Source organism: Rhinopithecus bieti, unplaced genomic scaffold (genome assembly GCF_001698545.2).
Source record: "Rhinopithecus bieti isolate Rb0 unplaced genomic scaffold, ASM169854v2 scaffold_23234, whole genome shotgun sequence".
Lineage (NCBI taxonomy): Eukaryota > Metazoa > Chordata > Mammalia > Primates > Cercopithecidae > Rhinopithecus > Rhinopithecus bieti.
Window position 1 is genome coordinate 324,001 of NW_016810724.1, and position 20,844 is coordinate 344,844.

Sequence of the window (20,844 nt, forward strand, 5' to 3'; positions counted from 1 at the left end):
ATTTTTCATCATCAACTTTCTTATAAGTAAGAGGGGGATTACATTAATGATCTAAGGCCACTTGCTGTAAATCCTATGGGAGTTTATGAGTAAAATATGCAAGGTAATATAATGATAGCATAATATGTATATTTATACCCATATGCTTTTGTTTATATCATTGTATTTGTTCCTCATAAGAATAGTGAAATGTAGGCAGCTCAGGTGATAATAACCTAATTTTACTAATTACTATATTTACAATGTGGTAATAAAGGTTATAAATGATAAAAGCAGCCCTGGAAGTACGTCTCTGAATTTCAGGTATGTTGCACTACACATGGCAATCTGGATTGTTCAAGATCAATTCTATTTGTGATTTGATTTCTTGTGGCTTTGGCCTTGGTCCATTTTGTTTTCTAATTTGGTTGTGTTAGGAATCCTGTGGCTATAAAGGTTTTCAACCTGTGAAATGCTTTGATTTACTTTCACCTCCCTAAACTCCAAATGCCTTGTATTTTAACAGGTATGTAAACATTTGTAAATATTGGAATGGGGGGATGTTTTATCATACGTAAGTCTTTAGAACTATATTGAATGTTCTCATTCCTTCATTAATTCAGCACATAGTTACTGAGTGTCTACTTTTGCTGAAACTGCTCTGGACCCTGCGATTATAGCAGTAGACAAATGAGACAGAAGTCTCTGCCCTCAGAAAATTTACAATCTACTGAAAGTGAAGTTGAGGTGAGTTTCATTTGAATAAGAATAAAGCAAAAGTGTCATGGTGAAAAAGTTTGACATGTGGATTATCCAGAAGTATGAGAGCCAAAATGAAAATAATAGTAGTAAGTTATGAATATTACACTCTGCACTACATTGTGTGCATGATCTCATTTCATTCTCACAACAACACTGTAAGGTATCTATCATTATTATTTTCATATTATAGGTAAGGAAACTGAGGCTCAGAGGGACAAAATGGCTCATATTTAAGTCTAGCCTGATTAAAGTTTACACGCTTAATCCACTCCCTCTCTTTTGGTAGACAGAGCTTAAAAATAATGAAAAGAGGAATTTATTCAACCAATATTTATTTTGTCCCTATCTTCAAAGCACTGTTCTTCAGGCATTGTAGGGAATAGATCAGTGATTAAGAAATGATTCCCATATTTCAGAAGGAATGTAGAAGTAAGAAGCATCAAAATCGGTTGAATCAATTTTTTCAGTAGAAAAGAATATTTTCTACCATGGGATAGGCACTATGCTACGTAAGGAATGATCTCTATCTTTGCGGGAAGTGTATCACTTCACTGAGGGAGACATCAATGCAGAGCAGATAATTTTCAGGGAGATACAAAACCAGAATACAGGTGGCCAGTTATTGCGTAGACAGTGTTGCAAAGATTCAAGTAAGAGAAGCTAATTTCCCAGAGCAATAGGAATATAAATACTGCACCTCAAGAGTTATTTATCCCTTAGTGTAATGTTAATCATTACAGATATATTAATTCCCGGCAAATGTTCCTCGGAATTTCTTTCTCCTGCTGTTCTACTCAGCAGGCTAGATGAATTTCTTTGGCTAGTTTCCTAGGTAAAGTTTAAAAAAGACACAAGTCCTTGGACAAGAGCCAAAGTGCACGTTGCCCATAAAAAATGCCCAGTTTCCTTTGGAGCAGTGTGACCCAGGAGCTTTCCTTTGTGTACCACTTTTTAATTCTTGGCTAAGCACACATTAGCCAAGCCAAGAGTGAAGGTCAAATGATTTTTGTATGGTGATTTTCATTGTCTCAATACTAAAAGCTGTGGTGAAAAGAGCAATACAAAGTCAGGAGCAGTATTTCTTGGAGCAGAATGTTAGAACACGCCCATGTGTGTCCTTCTCACTACCTCCTTTGCAATCTTCCCTTGTATCCCATTTATCTGGTATTCATGAGAGTGAGCTTTTCCCCAAATGTGAATTTTCCTTATCAATGAAACTTACTATCTATTTAACTCTTGTCTTAGAAATAGTTAAAACTGCTCGTTTCTACTTCCCCCACTTCTTGTAATAGAATATATTGGACATCTCAGCATCTTTTATTCAGACAGGTGGGTGCCATCAGAGGCAGTAATTGTCCCGGGCTAGAGGACTGTGGAGCCTTCAAGAGTGATAGAGATTTAGGCCAATTTGCTCTTACACTAAGGGGCCCAGGACTGCTAGATTCTGCGGCTTTAATGTCAGGTTTTCTGGGCTTTTTGATCTCCTTTCTCCTTGCTGATTCACTTTTTTTTTGTGCTTACATCAGTTGAAAATCATTATGTTCCTACTTTCTTCACTTCATTCTCCTTCTGTCTCTCATCTGTTGATTTTAATATAAATGAGCTGTTAAATTAGCTGTCATTTTACTTAGGAGAATTTGTGGAGGTTTGTCCTATGTGCTTTCATATATAAGAATGTATCTGTTAATTCCCCAAGATTACACCTAATATGAAGTTTTTGCTGAAATAAATGTGTATGTGCATAATTTTACATATTTTATCCCATTTTAATGGTTACAGGTATTTGTGTTTCTATTTCATGTTCACTCAGATTTAGTAATCTATGTTTTCTGGCTGGGTACAGTGGCTCATGCCTGTAATCCCAGCACTTTGGAAGGCATGGAGGGCAGATCACCTGAGGTCAGGAGTTCAAGACCAGCTTCTTCAACAAGGTGAAACACCGTCACTACTAAAAATAAAAAATTAGCTGGGCATGGTGGTGGGTGCCTGTAATCCCAGTACTAGGGAGGCTGAGGCAGGGGCAGCAGCAGGAGAATCGCTTGAACCCGGGAGTGGAGGTTGCAGTGAGCCGAGATCGCGCCATTGCACTTCAGCCTAGGTGACAAGAATGAGACTCCATCTCAAAAAAAAAAAAAAAAAAAAAGGTTTGTGATCTATATTTTCTATAAGAATTATTTCACTTACCTTTCCAAATTTTTAACATTAAGTTAATAATATTCTCATTTAAGATATTTGAGTTATACTCATTTTCTCTGTATATTATTTTTGATGTTTTTAGGGTCTTCCTTATCAAGCTTGCCATAGATTTCCTCATGTTATGTCTCTTTTCAACCTGGGTTTGATTTGTAGATTATTTCTTTTCTGTTGTTGTTTTTATAATAATGTATGGTTTTGTCTACATTGTTTCCTTTTGCATTCTTTGTATTTATCCTGCTCTTCTTCTATATAAGATTTTAGTTTGTATGTTATTTACTTATTAATTTGCTGTCTTTTTTCTTAGTAATGTATGTATGTATGTGTTTAAGGCTGTAATTTTTTTTAATACAAAATCTACATTTGGCAAGTTTTATTACACAAAGTTTTCATACTCTTGAGTCTTAGCTACATCGAATTTATATTATGTTTTCTTGGTAGCCCAGGGATCATTTAGAATATTTTTTTTTAGTTTCCAAACATTCAGACAGGGAATATTTCGAACTTTTGTGTTACATGTATGTTGCAGGAGTGGGGAAGGAGGCAATTTCAGATTTTTATTGATTGTGGTCAGATAATGTTTCCTAAATGGTATTAATCCTTTTAGATGTTTTGAGACCTATTTTGTGGTCTAGCAGGGTCATGTCTTTTTAAATGTTGTATGCATGGTTTCATTGAAACGTATTTTTATTTAATTTCTAGGTGCAGGAATCCATACATTTTCATGATGTTACTAATACAAATTATGTGGTTCAAGTATTTAATATCCTTAATTTTTTTTGTCTACTTGATCTATTTATTACTGATTGAGACATGTAAAATGTCTCTCTGTCATAGTTAATTTATCAACTTTTCCTAGTAATTATGCAATATTGTATTTTATGTATTTTGAGACTCTACTTATTTAATCATTCTATAGTGATCACCCCCCCCCAACAGTGGTTTTGCTTTAAGGCCCATTTTGTCCAATATTACGTCAGTTTTCTTTTATTACCATTTGCCTGGTACATTCTTATTCACCTGTTTATTTTCAACCTTTCTGTGTTAATACTTTAGGAATCTTTTGTAAGATATAGTAGAACATATTCTAATTGAGAATTTTTGTCTTTTAACTAGTAACTTTAATCCATTTATTCATTCATTCTGTTGCTAGCATTATTTATTTTGATGCTCAAATTGTCCATGGTTTGGCTGGTGGGGGCTCCTTCAAGCAGACTTCTGTGTCCCTTTGATATATCCTCACTCTTTGAGCACTTCCTTGTTTTAAGAGCAATTTAGTCCAGTATCATCTTGTGTTTCCCTGCTCCAGGGCTGGAGTCAACTAGTTTCCCAATAAAACCTGATTCCTTTTTAGTGTAGAATAGTATTTAGAGATGCTACGTAAGCTCACTGCTATTGGAGTGTTGCTTCTCCCAGGACTTCAGCCAACAGAGATGGCAAGTCTGCGTGTGTGTGTGTGTGTGTGTGTGTGTGTGTGTGTGTGTGTGTGTGTTTTACATCTACCTTTATTTTACACCAATTCCTCTAATTCGACTCCAGTATCATAGGGATCATTCAAGTTTTTTCCTTTCCATATTTCTAACTCTTTTTTCTAGCGGTAAGAAATCTGGTTCTTGTTATAAATGAGCAATATAGTAATTATTTGATCAGTCTGTTATGTAACCAATTTCCTGTAAATGTGCTGCCCTGTCCCCTGTGTGGATGCCCTCCTGATCATTTTATGGCTTTAACACTCCTTGTGGACCTGTCAGCTGCCTAATGTGTGAATATCCTGTTTACCCCTGTATTCCTTTACTATGTCTGATTACACTTTCAGGCAACAACCTTTCTGATCCTACCAGTGTTCTCAGGATGCTGAACATCCTCCAGTGTGCATGCATGCCTTCCTATCCTCCTTGGGCTTCAACACTTTGTGCCAGACCATGACTGTAAATGGACGTCCTCCTTACCCTGCCCAGGCTCTGGCTCCTCACAGCAGGGCCACTTCCTTCACTGTCCTCACCGCTAGTAGACTCATGACACTCCTTGTTGACGAACCTCATTATGTGAGCTCCTTTCTCACTTGTTCCTGCTCCAATACCCAGTGCCATACAGCCCTGTATACATTATTCCTCTTCACCCTGCTCTGTTCTGTTAATACTCAATGGCTTTAGGAGTGAATTAGCAAAGAAGGGAAAAGGTTCTATCATTTTGGGAGCTTATATTAGATAAATATGGGGTCTTTTCACTTAGCATTTATATCTCTTAACATCTCTGATTAGTCTTAATGTCTCTGAATTCTTTTTACTCAACATTTTCAGGGTTTTTTTAAAATGACTTCTTGCTGTATTCTGGGACATTTCCTGAAAATTGTATTGAAGTTAATTATTCTCCCTTCACTTGAGTCTATTCTGACTTGTCCTTTTGAGATTTGTTATATTTTAACGATTATGTTTTATTTCTAGAAGTAATATTTGTTTCTTTTAAAAGTCTACCTTTTTGTAGGCTTTTTTTCTTTGGGTTTTTAATTTCATCTGTTGTCTATTTATTGATTTATAATAATTTATTATTTGTTCTTCTTTTGAAGTATGTTTTAGATTGTTCACTTATTATTAGTTCCTGGGGTACTAATCTTTCTGTTTGCTCATGGTTTATCTTGAATGTTTTGTAATTTTTTTTTGTAAGATTATTTGCTACTGGGGCTACTTGTTTTACAGAAATCCCATTCACTCTCGATAGTGAGAGTGTCTTTCAGAATGCCTTAAGTAAAACATTCAACAACTTTATTGAAGTGTAATTGACACACACAATATTTGTGTGTCTACATAAATGCATTTATAGTATAAAATTTCATTAAGTTTTGATATATGTATACACTCACGAAACCATTACCATAATTAAATTAATGAACTTATCTACCACCTTCAAAAGTTTTCTTACTCCCCATTGTAATCTCACTCTTCTCTGTTCTTTCTTTCCCTGAGCAATCACTGACCTCTTTCTGCCAAACTGTTTTCCATTGTACATTCCTACCATCAATGTCTGAGTTCCGGTTGCTGTACATTCTTCTTAATACTTGTCATGGTCTTTTTTTTTTTTTTTTTCCCCCTGTCTTGCTCTGTAGCCCAGGCTGGAGTGCGGTGGCGCAATCTCAGCTCACTGCAACCTCCACCTCCTAGGTTCAAGCGATTTCCCCACCTCAGCCTCCCGAGGTGGGATTACCAGTGTGCGCCACCATGCCTGGCTAATTTTTGTATTTTTAGTAGAGAGGGAGTTTCACCATGTTGGTCAGGCTGGTCCCGAACTCCTGGGCTCAAGTGCTCCACTCACCTCGGCTTCCCAAAGTGCTGTGATTACAGGCCTGAGACACTGAGCCTAGCCATTAACATTTGCCATGGTCTGTGAAAAAAATTTAGATATTCAAATAGGTCTGTAGTGTTTCTCACAAGCCTCCCAACAGTATCATTGAACTGGAAACAATTTTGTATGTATAATTATTAATAAAATATTATGTATAATTCCAGAATCCCCATGTGAAGAAATCCTTTCTGGAATTATCTGTAATACTTTTTTATTTTAAAACTCCCAACCCATTTGTACTTCAGGCTTGACAGATTTTTCTTGGGAGATTTGGAAATACACTTTCTTATCTTCCTGGGGTAGTTTTTCTGTTCCCCTTTCATTGAGCAAGGCCACTTCTGAGAGCTTTGTTTCCTATCCTTATATAGGGATTAACATTGCAAACTCCTAGCCAAAAAAGCCACATACTAATTTAGTTCCAATACTTATTGTATCGGTTTTCAGGTTTCTCTTAGTGTTTCACTGCTTGGGATTTTCTAGACTTATTTATAAGCTTGGTCATGAAGCAGCAACTTAAAAATAGGTATAATGCATTTTTCTCTGTGTTTGAAGCAGAAGAAGGTCCATGTTCTGGTTACAATATTATTGAAATCAAAACTCTCTGGTTAGCTTTGTTGTATGATTAATATGTATAATCCTGGCATTCAGAATTACAATGCTCAGAACATTTCCTATAGAAACTTTGGCCTCGTGGTGCCTGGATATGGCAGTTAGAATAATGCAAGTGTATCATAGACTAGATAGACTAACATATTGACCTAAGAAGTGAAAATGGGGAACTAGATACTGAATTCCAGACAATGGAACTACAAGGAAAATTTGTGTTCATAGTGTCAGTGCACACCCATGTTTATGTATATTTGTGTGTGTAGACATATATAATTGAACATTAGAAATAACATGTATCATAAGTTTTAAAAATTTATATTGGTATTTACCCTTTTGGTGGCTTAGCAACAGAAATCCTGTAGGACAGAAGGCTGTCATTTTCTTGACTTTCTCAAAGCAATGTGGGAAGTATGCTTGGCCCTTTTCTCCTCTCTTTTTGATATTTTAATGGGATTAAATATATAATGCTAAATTGCCTCCCAAAATTGTTTGTGTTTCAGGAACGAATGACCATTTGGGGAGAATATTTAACTCAGTGTTTCACAAAATGTAATGCACACATCACTGAGTGATACTTTGGGTGGTCATAGGCAACATTTATTTATACTTACGTATTCATTTTAACCCTTGCAACTAACATAAGAATGTAGTAATTTCGTAAAGATTATTGTTCAGGAAGATACCAAGTATAAAATAGGTAAAATAAAATTATTACTAAAATAGAATATGGCAGAAATCATGACAGTCATACATGAATCTTTGAAGACTAGGAAACACTGTTTTTATGGAAAAGATTTATTTTTTTAATAACAAATTCACCAATTTCAGGTATTTATTACCTAGATGAGGAAACATTTCTAGGGAGAGAGAGCTTGCAAAGCTGACTTCAAATTATACCATGTAGACAGCTGTATGCTGCTTGAGAGACCCAGCAGGACTTTGTAGCAAGTTAGATGTAGCCATAGGAAGAGCTGGGTGTGAAGTGAATAGACTGTTCCTTTCTTTCTCTTCATCGATAATAAGGAATTAGAAGATAATTCATTCTTTTTTGATGAATTCGCAGCATGCATGGTAATTTCAGTGTCTGATGACTACTTTCTCTTCTAACTGATGGGGAAGCACCCTTTTCCATAGCCCTGGGAGAACACATCATTGAAGTTTGGGTCATCATAAATCCGCTTTGTAATATTATCAGTTTCCGCAAATTTCAAAAAGGTGACCATGTATGCTTCTTTCATTCTTTGTATTTTCAGGATTCGCCCAAAATGAGGACTTCCCTGCAGGCAGTGGCACTCTGGGGACAGAAGGCCCCTCCCCACAGCATCACTGCCATCATGATCACTGATGACCAGCGAACAATTGTGACTGGAAGTCAAGAGGGTCAGCTCTGTCTGTGGAATCTCTCACATGAACTAAAGGTTAGTGAAAGCTACTGATACTGAGACAGATACCACTCACAAAATAGGCACAACTTGCATTTTCTGTCTGCAATGACAGTGGAAGATTTGCATGATTGTTAAAAAGATGCTTATTAAAGTAATAAATTTATTTTACTTCTGAATTTTGAGAAAATAAAGTATTATATGATTGATCAAGATCATGTTTGATAATTATATTATGAATATTGCTAATCTTAGCTACCAGCTAAGTGTTATCATCCTTTAAGCTATACTGAGTTTTACTATTTTGTATCCTGAATTATATGTTTAAGTAACTGAACTACAGGCATGTAAGTATAATTCTAAAAATTATGGCTCATTAATCTAAACAAAGGGCACCCTTGAAAGCCACGATTAACTAAATGAGTAATATCTTAATTATCTGGGTGTTTCTACTGGTTTGGCCTGCTTGCTATTCTTTTAGTCTCTGCCTGCCTGTGATTTTTGCAGATCACATCAAAATGCTCTAAATCCAATTTACTATTGTCATCCTTCTGTTTCAGAACCTGACCTCACCTAGGATTTGGCCCATTGATTAGCAATTAATTGTCCCTGTCTCAAGTCATAAACATTTAACATATCGGAATAGATATTTGCTTAACTCTAGCAGTCTCTAGACCCAATTTGAACATTTAAACTAATGATGTAGTTAAAGTATACTGCCCTCATTAAGAAGCCTTTTAAAGATCAAAGACTATTTTTACCCTTTAAAGTTTGTCACTTTAAAACCTAAATTAACAATTAATTGTAATTCTATTTTATAGTATAATTAATTAACATCTCCCATCACTGAACAGTTCTACTACAGGACTGCCAAGAACTGCATAGCAGACAGCTCAGCTCAATGTTAATGAACGTTCTTGAAGGAAGGATGGGTATTATTGCAACGGTTGTGCTTTAAAAATAGTGGCCGCCTTTGAAAATTAAAACATTAATTTTCTATTATAGTTTAAACTCTGACTTCTAGGTGACTAAAATGTCTTACTTATTTTCAATGTTTAAGTGTATTATTTTCTGGGTGGAATAGTTGTGTAATAATATGTAGGTTACTATAAGCTTAAGAAATCTGGAATTCTAGCATCTTCATATTTATGAAGGCATTGCTAATATTTATTCAACATTTGTTTAGCATACATTTGTTGTTTGCATGCTGTAAATTGTGTGGTATGGTGGGTACTCATTCGTAAGTTCAAATGTGAATGATAAGACCTGGTGCTGACTGCCCAGGAAGTTACGATGCAGTACAGAAAAAAATGGGCTACTGTGGCACAGTTATGATATAGGGTACTGTAAGTAGGGAATGGTCTGTACTCCATATTCAGTGGAGAAGTTATGCCATGCATCTCTTAGGAGCAAGTCCTCTGCTTGGATTCAGAGTAGTGGTGCTTACAGGGGGCAGTTTTCCTCCCAAGAGACATCTGTTACTATCTACACACATTTTCGTTGTAACTATTGAAGGACGAGAGATACTGGTGGCATGTAGTGGGTGGAGCCGGAGATACTACAAATGTCATATAGTGCACATGGCAATTCCTCACAATAAATAATTTTTCCATTCCAAATGCCAAGAGTGCTGATACAGAGAAATCCAGGGATAGAGATATCGGCTGGGAATAGGAATTAGATTGGTGAGAGTGGAAGAAGCAAAGTTATTCTACATTAAGAAGACTGCCTGTGCTTAGAGGAAAGGGAGGAGCTGTCTGTTGCCTTAACCTAGGTGTGAAAAAGGATCAAAGAGAGGTAAGTCCAGAGGGGAAGACGGGCCTGGAGAAGTTTAGATGACAAGTGAAGGAATTTATATTGAATTCTCGAGAGCTATTGAGGAGATTTAAGTTGGGGATGGGATCAGCTTTGTGTTTTTGAAATTCACTGTGAGGACATTGTGCAAAAGTTAATTACACAAACAAGTTATTGCTTAGTATGAATGTGAGATACTCCATGTAAAGATTTTCCTGAACGTTTTCTATGGCTAACCATAGAGCCAGATTGAATAAACAGCATCTCTTATTTTCCCATGAATCTCGCCCCCACATTGCAACTGATCAACTATTAGTAGGAAAACTCCAGACTGAAAAAAAATCAAGGGCATTTTCAGTTCTCAACAAGTCCTCTTGTTATCCATAAGGTGGTCAAGTGAGTAGTTTAATGGGTTAATGCTTCGTGGTTTAATTTTATTTTTGTTTAAAAATGTGTATATAAAGGAATGATTTGGGTAAGGATAGAAAAAAAGGAGTCCTTGAGGACACAAGAGACTGTAAAAAAGGACATAACTATATGGGTGACTGAGTCACTGTAGGGCAGCATCTCAGGGAGAGGATGGTAGGAAGAAGAGAAGGAACTCGGGCATGGGAGGTTGTAAAGTGAACAGGGAGCCATTTATTTTCTCTTCATATTAAATTTGGAAAGTTCTTTCCCCCTCCAAAAGTACATAGGTAAGAGAATACATCAGGTTCTGTGGTCTTAAACACTCGCTTGCCACCATGCAAAATGGAAAGACAAACCAGGGACACTTATTTGCGCTGTCATTTGGGAAACTACACAGGTACTTTTTGTTCTAGGCACAAATCCTCCTCCAAGTCTCTCGGAGTCCAGTGTGGGAGACAGATTTGTAAACAGGAAGTTGTAAGGCACTGAGACACTTTCCATCTCTATGAATTTGACTATTCTACATACCTCCTGTACAGTGGAATCATACAGTATTAGTCTGTTTGTGATTGGCTATGTAGTATAATGTCTTCAAGGTTCATTCATGCTGGAGCATATGACAGTATTTCCTTTCTTTTGAAGTTTGAATAATAGTCCACTGTATGTGTATACCACATTGTCTTTATCTGTTCATCTACAGATACATACATGGGTTGCTTCCACCTTTTGGCTGTTGTGAATGATGCTGCTATATACATGGGTGCACATGTAGCTGTATCCTTGCTTTCAACTATTGGGTACATACTGAGAAGTGGAATTCCTGGTTCATATAGTAATTCTATTTTTGAAATTATTTTTAATTGACACATAATTGTACATACTTATGGGGTGGTAATTCTATTGTAAATTTTTTGAGGCACTCCTATGGTGGCTGCACACTTTGCATTCCCATCTGCAGTGCACAGAGCAACCAGTTTCCCTGTATCCTCACCAGTGCTAGTTACTTTTTTTTTTTTTTTGTAATAGTCATTCTAATGGGTGTGAAGTGGTATCTTGTTATGGTTTTGAATGGAAAGCCTTTCTGAGAGTGATGCTTGAGCTGAGTTCTAAAGAATGCACAGGAATTGAAGGTTAGTTTGCAGACACAGGGAATGACAAGTGTGTGTGAAAGACGTGAGCATTTTGCCTTAAGGGAACTGGCAAAAGTAGTTGAGTAGACCTGGAGCATACATAGTGAATTAGAGGTGACAGGCTCATCTGGAAAGGACAGGATGAGTCCAGCATGGAATCCCACAGGTTGAAGGGTTTATAAATTTTGTTTTGTTTTTTCACTAGATAGAGCTAACAGCACAAGATAAGTAAAAGCAGTGGCGATTTTGAGGGCTTTAGAGGATATTTTATGTAAGATGGCATAATACTATTTAATTGTATCTGGGTTTTAGAAGATCACTTGCTAGCAATGTGAAGGGCATATTGGAGAGAGGGGGAGATGACATCAGGGACAGGGACTATGGCTATCAGACTTCTACTGTAACTTATTCAAGAAAGGTTTTTTTTTTTTTTGAGACGGAGTCTCGCTCTGTCACCCAGGCTGGAGTGCAGTGGCCAGATCTCAGCTCACTGCAAGCTCCGCCTCCCGGGTTCATGCCATTCTCCTGCCTCAGCCTCCCGAGTAGCTGGGACTACAGGCGCCCGCCACCTCGCCCGGCTAGTTTTTTGTATTTTTTTAGTAGAGACGGGGTTTCACCGTGTTAGCCAGGATGGTCTCAATCTCCTGACCTCGTGATCCGCCCGTCTCGGCCTCCCAAAGTGCTGGGATTACAGGCTTGAGCCACCGCGCCCGGCCTCAAGAAAGGTTTTAAGGATAAACCAAATCAGTGGCAGTGAGGATGAAGCAGAGATGAAAACTGGAAAGACATTAAGAAGACAGAATGGACAGAACTGAGAAACTGATTGGATGTAGGGTAAGGGAGCAAGAACAGCCAAGGATCTTTCCCAGATTTGGGGTTTGGGAGCTGGGTGGGACTGGTAGAATGATGGTATTATTCATTTGCATATGGGATAAAAGGGATTGGAGAATAGGAATGGGGAGGGGAAAAGGTGGTGTAAATTCTGCATATCTCAGAGTGTCCAAGTATTCAATAGGGGATTGAAGATGTGCCTCATCTTTCCTTGACCATGTGCAGTGGGATGGCAGGGTGCAGGGGACCTAGAGAATAAGTGTCTCCCTCTCTTGGGCTTCTCACTGCATGCCTAGGTTATACATTCTGTCTTCGAGTCCAAAGTCTGACTCCCATAGCCCTCTAGTTTCCCCAAAATTTTGTAAAGTCTACCAGTGAGGAGCTTCTCCAAATCCCATGCCAGCAAATTCCTTACTTGGGTTTTCTGGTATTGATTGCTGGTTTTCTTCACACCTTTAAGCATAGAGAAAGGTGAGGTGAGTATCCTCTCAGATAGACTCCCTTAGTATTGCTATGTGCTGCTCTTCCGCCTGTCTAACACTCAGAAGGAAACAACAAAATGAAGAAGAGCAATGTGTGGAGAAAAAGAATGGAGATCTGAGTCAAGTGCCAGCCCTGATATTTACCAACTCTGTGATACTGGGCAAAGGACTTACATTCTTTGAGCTTCAATTTCCTCACCTGTGAAATGGGGATTTAAACACTGCCCTGTGATTGTGTTTTTGTCTGGAATATAGTAGATGTTCACTGATGTGGTTTTGGCTATGTCCCCATCCAAATCTCATCTTGAATTGTATCTCCCACAATTCCCACATGTTGTGGTGAAGAACCGCAGTTGGGGAGTAAGTGAATCATTGATGCTTGTTCTTTCCTGTGCACTGCTGCGTGAAAGTGGAGTAGGCCTATCAAGAACGCCAGTGGGTGATAATTGAATCCATGATGTCTGTTCTTTCCCGTGCTATTTCTCGGGTGAAAGGAGTTAGTCTCACAAGATCCTTGGAGTTTGGGGAGTTTCCCTGCCCAACCTCTCTCTTTTCCTGCTGCCATCCAGATAAGATGTGATTTGCTCCTCCTTGCCTTCCACCATGATCGGGAGGCCTCCCCAGCCATATAGAACTGTAAGTCCATTAAACTTCTTTCTTTTGTAAATTGCCCAGTCTCAGGTATGTCTTTATCAGCAGTGTGAAAACAGACTAATACATTCATCAAGTTGTGTGTTCTTCTCAGTCTCCCATTGTGCTGTTGGAAGTACCTGGAGGTGAGGGTGGTGGTCAGGAGGAACCAATGCTTCATAAAAGTAGAGCTAATGGACAACAGGAAAGGTCTCCTGGATTTCATCATGGCAATGACTAAGTGTGATTGTAGAATTTTTAAATTTTGTTATTCTTCATGGCAGTTCTACAACATGGTAAATGAGGAAATTTTAGTGAACTGTCTTAGCTTATTCAAATATATATGGGGATTTAGTAGTAGAATGAGGACTTTATATGAAAGGCCATGATATTCTGTTCTGATGTTTTGTCCACGGTAGATTTTCTCTGGATGAGGGAATATCCTTGATGTTCCCTCCTTTATTGCTTAATTTGGCTTTTAATAGCCTGGAAAGGCATTAAATGCCCAGGGATATGCACCCGTGAGCGTGATGACAGGGAGAGATGGTAGGTTGTTCTCCGAGATGGAACCTTCTGGACCTCTCAGGTAAAAGGTAGAGCGAACTTGAATTGTGTAGGATTCTAATCAACCACAAAACACTTCTTGTAGCACTAAAAAGTTAATCTGACAGCAGACCTTTTAAGAGGGAAATATCTCTGATTATGATAGAAGTGATATAAAGGCAGAGAACAATTACGTTATGAAATAATTTGTCCTCATTCATATGGGTGAGTTATCATCTATGTATGTTTGTATAGTTCAGAAAAAACATAATTCATGTTAATTCATTTGGAAAATAGATTTTTATTACCCACAAGATATTTGGTAGCTATTCAAATTCAATTTTTGATCTTTTAATTTTTTTGAGACTGAGTCTCACTCTGTCGCCCAGGCTGGCGTGAAGTGATGAGATCCACTACAGCCAGCTAATTTTTGTATTTTTAATGGAGATGGGATTTCACTATGTTGGCTAGGCTGGTCTCGAATGTCTGACCTCAAGTGATCCACCCGCCTCAGCCTCCCAAAAGTGCTGGGATTACAGGTATGAGCCACCGACTGCACTGGGCCAATGTTTGGTTTATTAGTGACAACTCCTTCTCCATCTGAGGAGATCTTAAATGTTTTCTGTTTTGTAATTTAATTTTTGTCATCTTGTTTTACAAAATAACAAAGAATGTACTTCTTTCACACTTGAGATAGTGGGGGAATTAGCCCTCTGTGCCATATGTTTTAAATTTTCATGCAGGAGAAAAACATTGGGTGTTTGTTTTTTCTTGAGATGGGATCTCACTCTGTCAACCAGGCTGGAGTGTGGTGGCATGAGCTCAGCTTTCTGCAGCCTTGAGCGTCGGAGCTCAAGTGATTCTCCCACCTTAGCCTCCTTAGTAGCTGGGATCACAGGTGTGTGCCACCATGCCCAGCTAGTTTTTTTTTTAATTATTTGTAGAGATGAGGTCTCACTACATTGCCCAGGCTGGTCCTGAATTTCTGGACTCAAATGATCCCCTTGCCTCTGCCTGCCAAGGTGCTGAGATTATAAACATGAACCACCATGCTTGGCCAGCATCGGTATTTTAAAGAATCATTTTAGTTAAAATTTTGTTTTTAATGTAGAAAGGTTAATTTTAGTATTCCTGATGCAGGAACATAAATAAGATCTTTTTAAAAAGTATTTCAATAGACTATTTTTGAAAGCAGTTTTAGGTTTAAAGCAAAATTGACTGGAAGGTACAGGGAGTTTCTATACATACCTGATCAGCCCTGCCCCACTCCCAACACACATGTACACACGGTCTCCTTCACCATTAATATCCCACACTAGAGCAGTATATATATTTTACAACCAGTTAACCTACATATAATCAAGTATTGGCTCACTCTTGGTATTGTACATTCTTTGGATTTTGACAAATGTATAATGTCATGTATCTTTTTTTTCCCCCCCTTGAGATGGACTTTCACTTTGTCGCCCAGGCTGTAGTGCAGTGGCTCAATCTCAGCTCACTGCAACCTCCACCTCCCAGGTTCAAGCAGATATACTGCCTCAGCCTCCCAAGTAGCTGGGATTAAGGCCCATACTACCACTCCTGGCTAATTTTTATATTTTTAATAGATATGAGGTTCGTGCTGATAGCCAGGCTCATGTATCCATTATTATAGTATCGTACAGAATAGTTTCATTGCCCTAAAAATTCTCTGTGCCCCATCTATTTATCTCCTGCTCCCCACAAACCCCTGACAACCACTAATGTTTTTATTGTTTGCTAAGTTTTGCCTTTTCCACAGTGTCATATAGTTAGAATCATAAAACCTTTTCAGATGAGCTTCTTTCATTTAGTAATACACATCAACGGTTTTTCCATGTCTTTTCATGGTTTGATAGCTCATTTCTTTTTAGTGCTGAATAATATTTCATTGTATAGATGTACCCTAATTTATCTGTTTGCCACTTGAAGTGTATCTTGGTTGCTATCACATTTTGGCAATTATGGATAAAGCTACTGTAAATATTTGTGTATAGATTTTTGTGTGGACGCAACTTTTCAACCTATTTGGATAAATGTCAATGAGCGTGATTGCTGTGTTGTGTGGTAAAAATATGTTTAGTTTTATATGAAACTACTGAACTCTTTTCCAAAGTGGCTGTCCTGTTTCACATTCTCACCAGCAATGAGTGAGAATTCCTGTTGCTCCACATCCCGGCCAGCATTTGATATTGCCAGTGTTCTGGATTTTGGCCATTTTGATAGGTGTGCTGTGGTTTCTCATTGTTTTTTAATTTGCACTACTGTTATGACATATGATATGGAGCATATTTTTATATGTTCACTTGCCATCTGTATGTTTTCTTTGGTGAGGTGTCTGCTCAGATGTTTTGACAATATTTTAATCAGGTTTTTAACTTTCTTATTGTTGAATTTTAAGAGTTCTTTGTGTATTTTGGATAATAGTCCTTTATCAGGTACGACTTTTGAAAGTATTTCTCTCAGTCTGTGGCTTGTTTTCTTATTTTATTGATCTTTTCTTATTTTTTAATATAAATAAGAAAGGTGTTTTAATTTTAGAAATTTTAGGTAATATAGATAATTTAGAAGTGAAAATTGATGCCTAAAGTTTTCTCTGGGGTAACTGGTCTGATATTTAGTCTATGACTAATGGAATTTTAGTCATTTTTATATTAACTTTATTGAGCTGTAATTAACTAGTAAAATTACATAAGTTTAAGGTATACAGATTGATGATTTGATATATGAATACATTGTGAAATGATTACCACAAATGATATGTTTTGCCTCTGTGTCCCCACCCAAATCTCATGTTGAATTGTAATCCCTACATGTTGGGGGAGGGACCTGGTAGGAGGTGATTGGATCATGGGGACGATTTTCTGCATGCTGTTCTTGTAATAGTGAGTGAGTACTCATGAGATCCTATGGTTTAAAAGTGGGTGGCACTTCCCCTGTCACTCTTTCTCTCTCCTGCTCTGCCGTGATAAGATGTGCTTGCTTCTCCTTCACCTTCCACCATGATTGTAAGTGTCCCCAGGTCTCTCAGTCATGCTTCCTGTTAAGCCTGTGGAACTGTGAGTCAATTAAATCTCTTTTCTTCATGAATTACCCAGTCTCGGGTAGTTCTTTATAGCAGTATGAGAATGGACTAATACAACAATCCAATTAATTAACACATCTCTCACCTCACATAATCATTTTTTTTATGTGCGTGGCAAGAACTCTTAAGACCTACTCTCTTAGCAAATCTGAAGTATACCATACAGTATTAACTGTAGTCACCATGTGTACATTAGATCCCAAAACTTATACATCTTATGTATAATTCAATGTTTGTACCCTTTAAGCAACATTACTTCATTCTTCCCTCTCCCCCAGCCATTAGCAGCCACTAATTCTATTTCTATGAGTTTGGCTTTTTAGATTCTATATAGAAGTGAGATCATATAGCATTTGTCTTTCTGTGTCTGGATTATTTTATTTAGCATCATGTCCTCTAGGTCCATCCATGTTGTCACAAATGGCAGGATTTTTTTCTCTTTTATTTTTTTGGCTGAATACTATTCCATTGTGTATACAGTCAGCCCTTCGTGTCCATGGCTTCTGCATCCATGGATTCAACCAACTGTGGATTGAAAACTTGGAAAAAGAAAAGAGGATTGCATCTGTACTAAACACGTACAGACTTTTTCCCTTGTCATTATTCCCTAAACGATATAGTATAAAAGCAATTTACATAGCATTTATATTGTATTAGGTATTATAAGTAATCTAGAGCTAATTTAAAGGATATGAAAGATGTTCATAGGCTATGTGCCAATACTATGCCATTTTATATTGCATAGTTGCACATCCTAGGATTTAGGCACCTATGTGGTGGGGCATGGGGTGGGGGGCAGTGGTGTCCTGGAACCAGTCCCCCATGGATAATGAGGGATGACTGTATGTGACACATTTTATTTATCTCTGCATCCGTTGATGGACATTTAGATTGTTTCCGTATTTTGGCTGCTGTGAGTAATGCTCCAATGAACAAGGGGGTACAGATACCTCTCTGAGATACTGGTTTCATTCCCTTTGGATATATACCTAGAAGTGGGAATCCTGAGTCATGTGTAAGTTCTATTTTTATTTTTATTGAGGAACCTGTATACTGTTTTTAAAAATAGCTGCACCAATTTACATTCCTATCACCATATAGGGTATTATGGTGGTTTCAAAAAGGGTAATATTTTCTCTTGTATTATTTTGTAAAGTTATTTTGAATTCTGAACTGTGTATTAATGTGCTACTATTATTGAGGGGACATTTTGTTCATAGGAAGCATCAACACAGACTTATTTGTATTCACAACCTAGCTGTTGTAAGACAGGTTTAGCAGTCATGGAGGTTTCATGATGGACACCAAACCAAAACAAACAAAACCTGTCTACAACACAGTTCCTCTGCCTAGGAGTTTATTAGTCTGTGGATGTTGATATTCCATATATCAGTTTTCTGGAAACTTGTATACAGCAAAAACATAACAGAATTTCCTAATCAGAATTGTGAATACTATATTGTTGTGTTTTTATTCTTCAAACCGTTTACAATTATTTAAAAGCTCACTCTCACTATTTTCAGATTTCAGCAAAAGAACTCCTATTTGGTCATTCAGCTTCAGTAACGTGTTTGGCAAGAGCAAGGGACTTCTCTAAACAGCCGTACATTGTTAGTGCTGCTGAAAATGGGTAGGTATGGTGTGTAAACTTTGTCCCCTTCTCCATGTCCTTCCCTTTTTAAAAACTGCAGTGGAGTACAATTTTAGTGCTGAAGGAAACTTTTGTGATCCACATGTGCCTCTCACATATAGGAACATTTAGATCTTGAAAGTTTGAATAACTTGTGTGATGATCCCAAGGAATGTAATCAGTATTATGAACCCTCACTCAATACTCTTGTTGCTGGATTGGGACCAAGATAAGCATCTCAACATGTGTATCAGAACTTGTAGCACTCTTACTGGGTAAAGGTTAGTGACCAATGCCTAGTTTTGTAGAATCAGCAATGAAAAAGTCTAGGTGTCTGTCTTTTCTCATGTTGTAACATACTTTGAGCTCTTAAGCAAACCCATCCAAGCTTTCATAGTTTTACAAAACAATTTAATAGTTACAGTCTTCATGTTGTACCCTTGTCTGATGCTATTATGAAACTAACAGGCCGGGCATGGTGGCTCATGCCTGTAATCCCAGCACTTTCGGAGGCTGAGGCAGGTGGATCACCTGAGGTCAGGAGTTCGAGACCAGCCTGGCCAGCATGACGAAACCCTGACTCTATTAAAAATAGAAAAATTGGCCTGGGTATGGTGGTGCATACCTGTAATCCCAGCTACTTGGGAGGCTGAGAAGGGAGAATTACTTGAACCCGGGAGGCAGAGGTTGCAGTGAGCCAAGATGGCACTCCTGCATTCCAGCCTGGGCGACAATCTCAATAAATAAATAAATAAATAAATAAATAAATAAATAAATAAATAAAATTTAAAATGAAAATAAATAAATAAATAAATCTAACAGAGGAGAGGACTCAGTTATCAGTAGAATGGTGGCAGAGAGATGGAAAAGGAACATAGCCAGTGATTTAGGTGCAGTTTCATGGGAGCAAAGCTTGCCCTCATGAAGTAGGACTTACCTGTAGGAAAAAGCCCCACTGATGGAAGAAATACTATGAGCTAGGCTCCTGATGAGTTATTTGCCAAAATATACTCAGGAATGTGGTATCAATTCAGTATGCATTTGTTAATAAGGGATTGGGTTGCTAGTTGAAACAAGATAAGCCTCTCTTTGTTTTTAATCCAAAGAGAAATTATATGCTTCTGAATTCTGAAAACCAAAAGAATAACGAGGAATCAAGGTCCAGCCTGTATAAACAGAATAGTTTAATATGTTGGCTAGTTGAACAGATATCAAAGAGATACCTATTTTCATAGCTTATAGTAAATCATTAATTGTAATATTTAGAGGGATTGAACTTTGGCTAAGTCTAAAGTGAAATGTCCTAATACATTCCTTTTTTAACCTTTGCCTGTAGCTTTCATTCACCAGGACTGCCACAAAGTCTGCTACACATGCTGAGATATTTATTCCCAATCTAGATAATTTTGGGGATGGTTAATTTTTTTCTGGGGCTGCATGAAAATTGAGAAATACGTAATAGCTAACTGAGAAAAGATCTGGAAAGTTACTGAGTTTCACCATCAGGTATTTGCCCATAGTGATATCACTCCAAAAGAGAAACTAGGGGGTTAATAGATATATTTTTGATGAAAGATGAATTCAGCTGTATGAGCCCTGTAAATATTGTTAAAGAGCCTAGGAGTCTAGCTTCAGTCTAACTAGCTGTCCTCCTTCACCAAGTTGATGTGTATTTTCTAGAACTTTGTTCTTTTGAGGTTTCTAAATCTTATGCTGTGTCTATAAGATACTTTTAAATGAAGGCAGTACCTACGTTTCAGCTACTGTGTACTTGGCAAGTCTTAACTTTATTCACTGGAAATTATTACTCCTACTAGGCTTGCCCCATTATTTTCCAAACAACAATGCATTTTTAGATTTGAGAAGTCCCATATATTGGCTATGGACTTAGCATTTTTGCCTTCATGGTGACCAGAGGGGACCCAGAGTTGCTTTATGGCTCAGTGTTTAACATTTTTCCCAAATTATTATTTTATTTGTAGGCAGACATCCTCAGATTCAGTAATCACAGAAAATTCTAGGATAA

The 20,844-nt window shown here is 37.6% G+C and overlaps 1 protein-coding gene across 1 annotated transcript in view; it reads left to right on the forward strand.

Moving 5' to 3' along the window:
• LOC108542602 (WD repeat-containing protein 72) overlaps positions 1 to 20,844 on the forward strand; it is a gene marked incomplete at its 3' end in the record, with an annotated part of 90,430 nt that overhangs the window by 19,775 nt on the left and 49,811 nt on the right. Inside the window, exons 3-5 of the mRNA XM_017892681.1 lie at positions 603 to 726; positions 8,136 to 8,300; positions 18,712 to 18,818. Coding sequence (XP_017748170.1) covers positions 670 to 726; positions 8,136 to 8,300; positions 18,712 to 18,818 — 329 coding nt within the window. The remainder of the gene's footprint in view (positions 1 to 602; positions 727 to 8,135; positions 8,301 to 18,711; positions 18,819 to 20,844) is intronic.